General features: G+C 55.0%; 1 protein-coding gene across 1 annotated transcript; it reads right to left on the reverse strand.

Annotated features, from left to right (window-relative positions):
• Positions 1-1,805: 1,805 nt before the first annotated feature.
• On the reverse strand, positions 1,806-3,002 carry CD2BP2 (CD2 cytoplasmic tail binding protein 2). The gene is made up of 3 exons (XM_061443748.1): positions 2,778-3,002; positions 2,156-2,313; positions 1,806-1,824 (listed from the first exon to the last, which is right to left on the reverse strand). Exons 1-3 carry the CDS (start codon positions 3,000-3,002, stop codon positions 1,806-1,808), a joined length of 402 nt encoding a protein of 133 aa, XP_061299732.1.
• Between the last annotated feature and the right edge of the window lie 5,596 nt (positions 3,003-8,598).

Below are 8,598 nucleotides of genomic sequence, written 5' to 3' on the forward strand. Positions count from 1 at the left end.
CAGTCGTAGAAGGGCCCCGGCGCTGGGGGAGGGGCAGCACCGCCGGCACCGCGCCCCTCCCCCCTCGAAGTAGCCCTGCGACGCCCACTCCTGATTGGACGCGACGGCAGTGACGTCAGACAAGGGGCGGGGCTGAATGCTCGCACCCCCTTTAAGCCCCTCCCCTCTTTAAGCCCTTCCCCCCTTTAAACCCCTCCCACTTTAAGCCCCTCCCCACCCATTAACACCCCACTCCTTTAAGCCCCTCCCACTTTAAGCCCCTCCCCTTTAACCCCATTAACCTCTCCCCTTTTAAGCCCCTCCCCCTTTAAGCCCATCCCATCCCATTCAAACCCCTCCTTCTTTAAGCCCCTCCCACTTTAAGCCCCTCCCTTTAACCACATCCCCTTTAACCCATTAACTCCTCCCCCTTTTTAAGCCCTCCCCCTTTAAGCCCTCCCACCCATTAACCCCCCTCCTTTAAGCCCCTCCCACTTTAAGCCCCTCCCCTTTAACCACATCCCCCTTTACTCCTCCCCCTTTTAAGCTCCTCCCCTTTAAGCCCCTCCCCACCCCTTCAACCCCCTCCTTTAAGCCCCTCCCCCTTTACCCCCCTTTTTAAGCCCCCTCCCACCCCTTCAAACCCCTCCCCTTTAAACCCCTCCCATTTTAAGCCCCTCCTCTTTAAGACCCCCCTTTACCCCCCTTTTAAAGCCCCTCCCACCCCTTCAAACCCCTCCCTTTAAGCCCCTTCCTTTAGCCCCTCCCACCCCTTCAACCCCCCTCCTTTAAGCCCCTCCCCCTTTACCCCCCTTTTTAAGCCCCTCCCACCCCTTCAAACCCCTCCCCTTTAAACCCCTCCCTTTTAAGCCCCTTCCCTTTAAGCCCTTCCCACCCTTTAAGCTCCTCCAATCCCTCCCTTTAAGCCCCTCCCCTTTTAAGCCCCTCCCCTTTAAGCTCCTCCCCTTTAAGCCCCGCCCTCTTTAGCCCCGCCCCCCTTCACCTGCATTTGGGCGCTGCTGAGGGCCACATAGACGTCCCCCCTCTTCCCACGTGTATTCCCACAGCACTTCCCCTGGGGGGAGGGGAGGAGGCTTGAGGGGGTGGGGGAGGGGCCGATCCCAAAGCCCCTCCCCCACCCCCCCATAAAAAAAACTCATTCATTTTTACCCCTCCCCCACATTAAAAACCCACATCCCCCACCCCTCCCCCACCCCATAGGGCCCCCGCCTTTGACCCCTCCCCCACCCCATTTCTGCCCCCATAGACCCCTCCCCCACCCCATTTCCCCCCCCTTACCCCATTTCCCACCCCATAGACCCCTCCCCCACCCCATTTCCCCCATTCCCCACACCATAGACCCCTCCCCCACCCCATTCCCCCCCTTTACCCCCATTTCCCACCCCATAGACCCCTCCCCCACCCCATTCCCCCCCTTTACCCCCATTTCCCACCCCATAGACCCCTCCCCACCCCATTTCCCCCCCTTTATCCCCATTTCCCACCCCATAGACCCCTCCCCACCCCATTTCCCCCCCTTTTCCCCCATTTCCACCCCATAGACCCCTCCCCCACCCCCATATCCCCCCTTTACCCCCTCCCCCACCCCATTTCCCCCCTTATCCCCATTTCCCACCCCATAGCCCCCCACCCCCATTCCCCCTTCCCCCCAACCCCCTCCCCCCCATAACCCCTCCCCACTACCTTACCCTATATCCCCCCATTTCCCCCCTCCCCCACCCCATCCCCCCCCCCCCTCACCTTCCTCCTTCCCCTCCCCCTTCTCCTCCTCCTCTTCCTCCTCCTCCTCCCCCACCGCGAACACATCACGGCTCCACTTCCGCCCTGCAATGGGGGGGATCCCCCTTCCCCTCCCCCCCGCCCCACATCCCCCCTCCCCCGCCCCATTTCCTCCCTCATCCTCCCCTCCAACCCCTCCCTGGCCTCCTCCAAGGCCCCCAACACCCCCCTGGCCACCAGCCCGTCGGCCACGGCGACCAATCGGAGCAGCTCTGGAGGGGCGGGGGGCGGGGCTTCCCTCTTGACCCGCCCCCTCCCCCCTTCCCCCTCCCCTTTCTTCCCCCTCCTTCTTTTTCCCCCTCCTCCCCTTGGCCCCCCCCCCCCTTCTCCTCCTCCTCCTTTTGGCCACGCCCCCTCCCGCTTGGCCCGCCCCTGCCCCCTTGGCCCCGCCCCCCAGCCGCCGTAGGGCGCCCCCCACCGTCTCCCCCGGCCGCAGCAGCTCCAGCGCCTCCGCCAGCAGCTCCCGGAGGGGGGAGGGGAAGGCGGGGGGGACGCGATGACGTCACGGCGCGGGGGGCGGGGCTTGATGGGGAGCTATGGGGGGAGGGGAAGGAAAGAGGGAGGGGGGAGGGGTCTATGGGGTTTCCAGCCCCATTTTCCCCCATTTTCGCCCCATTTCCTCCACAATTCCCCTCCCCACCCCCACTTCCTGCCCCATTCCCCTCCCCCACATCCAGCCCCATTCCCACCCCATCCCCTCCCCCACCCATCCCCCTCCCCCTCCAATCCCCCCATCCCCCCCCATTGCCCCCCCATTCCCCCTTCCCCCTCCCCCCCATTCCCCTCCCCCTCCAACCCCCCTTCATCCCCCCATCCCCCACCCCATCCCCCATTTCCCTTCCATCCCCCCCCATTTTCCCCCCTATTCCCCTCCCCCTCCATCCCCCCTCATCCCCCACCCCACTTCCCCCCTCCCCCACCCCAACCCCCCCCATCCCCCCCCCATTTTCCCCCCCATTCCCCTCCCCCCACCCCCCCTCCCCCCTCCCCCTCCTCACCCCCTCGATGGCCTCGAGCCAGGGGTCAGGGGGCGGGGCCGGGTGCCACAGGAAGTGACCCTGGGGGTCAAAGTGCCCCTCGGCCAGCTCGGGACCGAGGTCAAACGGGGTCACGGGCCCCTCCCCCTCCTCTGGCCCCGCCCCTTCCGGGGAGCCCCCGGAGCCTGCGGGAGGGGGGGGGGAGGGGTTAGAGACACAGAGCGAGACCCACCCATAGAGACCCATAGAGACCCCATAGGGACCCATAGAGACCCATAGAGACTCCATAGGGACCCATAGAGACCCATAGAGACCCATAGAGACCCCATAGGGACCCATAGAGACTCCATAGGGACCCATAGAGACCCATAGAGACTCCATAGGGACCCATAGAGACCCATAGAGACCCCATAGGGACCCATAGGGACCCATAGAGACCCATAGAGACCCCATAGGACCCATAGAGACCCCATAGGGACCCATAGAGACCCATAGAGACACATAGAGACACATAGAGACCCATAGAGACCCATAGGGACCCATAGAGACCCATAGAGCCCCATAGAGACCCATAGAGACCCCATAGGGACCCATAGGGACCCATGGAGACCCCATAGAGACCCATAGAGACTCCATAGAGACCCATGGAGACCCCATAGAGACCCCATATGGACTCACAGAAACCCCATAGAGACCCATAGGGACCCATAGAGACCCCATAGAGACTCCATAGAGACCCATAGAGACCCCATACAGACCCCATAGGGACCCACAGAGACCCATAGAGACCCATAGAGACCCATAGAGACCCCATAGAGAGCCCATAGGGACCCACAGAGACCCACAGAGACCCATAGAGACCCATAGAGACCCATAGGGACCCATAGAAACCCATAAGGACCCATAGAGACCCATAGGGACCCATAGAGACCCCATAGAAACCCATAGAGACTCCATAGGGACCCATAGAGACCCATGGAGACCCCACAGAGACCCCATATGGACTCAAAGAAACCCCATAGAGACCCATAGGGACCCATAGGGACCCATAGGGACACATAGAGACCCATAGAGACCCCATAGAGACCCATAGGGACCCCATAGGGACCCATAGGGACCCCATGGAGACCCCATAGAGACCCCATAGAGACCCTTTCATAGAGACTCCATAGAGACCCATGGAGACCCCATAGAGACCCCATATGGACTCACAGAAACCCCATAGAGACCCATAGAGACCCATAGGGACCCATAGAGACCCCATAGAGACTCCATAGAGACCCATAGAGACCCCATAGAGACTCCACATAGACCCATAGAGACCCCATAGAGACCCCCTAGGGACCCACAGAGACCCATAGAGACCCATAGAGACCCATAGAGACCCCATAGAGACCCCATAGGGACCCACAGAGACCCACAGAGACCCATAGAGACCCATAGAGACCCATAGGGACCCATAGAAACCCATAAGGACCCATAGAGACCCATAGGGACCCATAGAGACCCCATAGAAACCCATAGAGACTCCATAGGGACCCATAGAGACCCATGGAGACCCCACAGAGACCCCATATGGACTCAAAGAAACCCCATAGAGACCCATAGGGACCCATAGGGACCCATAGGGACACATAGAGACCCATAGAGACCCCATAGAGACCCATAGGGACCCATAGAGACCCCATAGAGACTCCATAGAGACCCCATAGAGACCCATAGGGACCCATAGAGACCCCATAGAGAACCACAGAGACCCCATAGGGACCCCATAAAGACCCCATAGGGACCCCATAAAGACCCCATAGAGACTCATAGAGACCCCACAGAGACCCATAGGGACCCCATAGGGACCCATAGGGACCCATAGAGACCCCATCAAGACCCACAGGGACCCATAGAAACCCACAGAGACCCACAACTGACCCATAAGTGACACACAGAGTCCTATAGAGACCCTCAGAGCCCCATAGACACCCCCCCATAGCCCCACAAGTGCCCCACAGCTGCCCTATAAGTGCTGCAATGGCAAACAGCACCTCAACGGAGCCCCCGCAGACCCCCATAGACACCCCATAGACCCCCATAGACACCCCATAGACCCCCATAGACCCCCATAGACACCCCATAGACCCCCATAGACACCCCATAGACCCCCATAGGCACCCCACAGCTGCCCCATACGTGCCGTGGGGCAGGAAGAGGTTGAAGTCGCTGCTGCCTTCGGCCTCGTCCTCGTCCTCCTCCTCCTCATCGCTGTCCAATGAGGGCTGCCCTGGGAAGCGGCTCATGGCCTGCCCCATAGAGACCCACAGAGACCCATTGAGACCCATTGAGACACATAGAGACCCATAGACACCCATAGACACCCCATAGAGACCCATAGAGACCCCATAGAGACCCATAGACACCCCTTAGAGAGCCACAGAGACCCCATAGAGACCCATTGAGACCCATTGAGACCCATAGAAACCCCATAGATACCCCATAGAGACCCATAGACACCCCTTAGAGACCCATTGAGACCCATTGAGACCCATAGAAACCCCATAGATACCCCATAGAGACCCACAGACACCCCATAGAGACCCCATAGAGACCCCATAGAGACCCCATAGAGACCCATAGAGACCCCATAGAGACCTATAGAGACCCCATAGAGACCCCATAGAGACTCATAGAGACCCATAGAGACCCCATAGAGACCCCATAGAGACCCATAGAGACCCCATAGAGACCCATAGAGACCCCATAGAGACCCATAGAGACTCATAGAGAGACCCATAGAGACCCATAGAGACCCATAGAGACCCCATAGAGACTCATAGAGACCCATAGAGACCCCATAGAGACCCATAGAGACCCCATAGAGACCCCATAGAGACCCATAGAGACCCATAGAGACCCCATAGAGACACATAGAGACCCATAGAGACCCCATAGAGACCCATAGAGACCCATAGAGACCCCATAGAGACCCCATAGAGATCCCATAGAGACCCATAGAGACCCATAGACACCCCATAGAGACCCATAGAGACCCAAAGAGACCCATAGAGACCCCATAGAGACACACAGAGACCCATAGAGACCCCATAGAGACCCATAGAGACCCATAGAGACCCCACAGAGACCCATAGAGACCCATAGACACCCCATAGAGACCCATAGAGACCCATAGAGACCCATAGAGACCCCATAGAGACACACAGAGACCCATAGAGACCCCATAGAGACCCATAGAGACCCATAGAGACCCCATAGAGACCCATAGAGACCCATAGAGACCACATAGAGACACACAGAGACCCATAGAGACCCCATAGAGACCCATAGAGACCCATAGAGACCCCATAGAGACCCCATAGAGACCCCATAGAGACCCATAGAGACCCATAGACACCCCATAGAGACCCATAGAGACCCATAGAGACCCATAGAGACCCCATAGAGACACACAGAGACCCATAGAGACCCATAGAGACCCCATAGAGACCCATAGAGACCCATAGAGACCCCATAGAGACCCCATAGAGACCCCATAGGTCCCCACTGACCCTCTTGCGGGGGGGGAGGGGCGGCTCCTCCTCTAGCCCCTCCCCCTCGAGGTCAGCGAAGGTCACGGAGCGCTTGGCCATTGGGCAGCTTCATTGGCGGCAATTAATGAGCAATTAATAACAATTAATGAAGGATTAATAACCACTAATGAGCAATTAATAACCACTGAATAATTAATAACCATTAATGATCAGTTAATGATACATTAATAACGATTAATGGTTACTTAATAACCACTAATGAGCAATTAATAACCATTAATGAGTAATTAATAACCATTAATGATCAGTTAATGATACATTAATAACGATTAATGGTTACTTAATAAACACTAATGAGCAATTAATGATCTATTGATAACCATTAATGGCTGATTGATAAAGATTAATGATCAATTAATAGCAATTAGTGACCATTAACAGCCATTAATGAAGGATTAATAATTACCAATTAATGTGTAATTAATGGTTGATGATCTCTTCATAACGATTACGAGCAATTAACGATTCATTAACAAAGATTAATGGCCCGTTAATGAATGATTAATAATCGTTAATGAGCAATTAATGAGGAATAATGATCAGTTAATGTGTAATTAATGAACAGTTAATGATGAATTGATAATGATTAATGATTAATTAACGAACAATAACCATCCCTAAAGAACAATAACCCTAACCCCCATTAACGCTAATTAAACCCTAATTAAACCCAATTAACCTTTAGAAATCCTACTTAACGCAATTAATCATTAAACCCTAATTAACCCCCATAAACCCCAAATTAACCCCAATTAACCCCTAATTAACCCCCATTAATCCTTATTAACCCCTAATTAATTCAATTAACCCTAATTAAACCCTATTAATCCATATGAACCCCCATTAATAGCTCTCAATAACCCCCATTAACCCTAATTAAACCATCATTAACGCAAATTACTCCTTATTAACACCGAATTAACCCTTATCAACCCCTAATTAACCCAATTAACCCTCATTAACCCCAATTAACCCTCATTACTCCCTCATTAACCCCCTAAGCAGCCTAAATGGATGCTCATGGGCCCCCCCAGTTAATCCCCACTTAGCCCTCTTTAATTAATGAGCCCTCATTAGCCCATTAATAACCATTAATGCCCCCATTAACCCCTCATTAACCCCTAATTGACCCTTATTATACCCTAATTAACCCCGCATTAACCACCATTGACCCTAATTGACCCCTTATTAACCCCAATTAATCCCCACTTATCCCTCCTTAATTAATGAGCCCTCATTAGCCCATTAATAACCATTAATGCCCCCATTAACCCTTCATTAACCCTTAATTAACCCCTAACTGACCCTTATTAAACCCCATTAACCCTAATTAAGCCCTAATTGACCCTTATTAAACCCTAATTAAGCTCTCATTAACCCCCATTAACCCTAATTGACCCCTTATTACCCCCAATTAGCCCTCCTTAATTAATGAGCCCTCATTAGCTCATTAATAACCATTAATGCCCCCATTAACCCCTCATTAACCCCTAATTAACAGCCCAATTCACCCCTATGGACCCCCATTGACCCCCATTGACCCCCACTGACCCCAATTAATGCTTCCCGCCCTCATTAACATATGCAAATGAGCCGCTCCTTACCCGCGGCCTCCCGATCCGCGCTCGGCCGAGGCGGCGCTTCCGGCCGGAAGTGGCGTCATCAACGGGCGCCGGCCGCTTCCGGCCGCGCCTTAAAGGGGCCGCGGCCGCAATCAGCCGCCCCATAGAGACCCCATAGGGACCCATAGGGATCCATAGGGACCCATAGAGACCCCATAGAGACCCCATAGGGACCCCATGGGGACCCATAATGACCCATTGAGACCCCATAGAGACCCATAGAGACCCATAGAGACCCATAGGGACCCATTGAGACCCCATAGAGACCCTTAGAGACCCCATAGGGACCCCATAGAGACCCATAGAGCCCCATAGGGACCCATAGAGACCCATAGAGACCCCATAGAGACCCTTAGAGACCCCATAGGGACCCCATAGAGACCCATAGAGACCCCATAGGGACCCATAGAGACCCATAGAGACCCCATAGAGACCCATAGAGACCCCATAGGGACCCATAGAGACCCATAGAGACCCCATAGGGACCCCATGGGGACCCATAGAGACCCATTGAGACCCCATAGAGACCCATAGGGACCCATAGAGACCCTTAGAGACCCCATAGGGACCCCATAGAGACCCATAGAGACCCCATAGGGACCCATAGAGACCCATAGAAAC

The sequence above is a fragment of the Pezoporus flaviventris genome, unplaced genomic scaffold, assembly GCF_033815535.1.
Source record: "Pezoporus flaviventris isolate CSIRO_AGI_PZ_B2104156 unplaced genomic scaffold, CSIRO_AGI_Pfla_v1 ptg000512l, whole genome shotgun sequence".
NCBI classification, from domain to species: domain Eukaryota; kingdom Metazoa; phylum Chordata; class Aves; order Psittaciformes; family Psittacidae; genus Pezoporus; species Pezoporus flaviventris.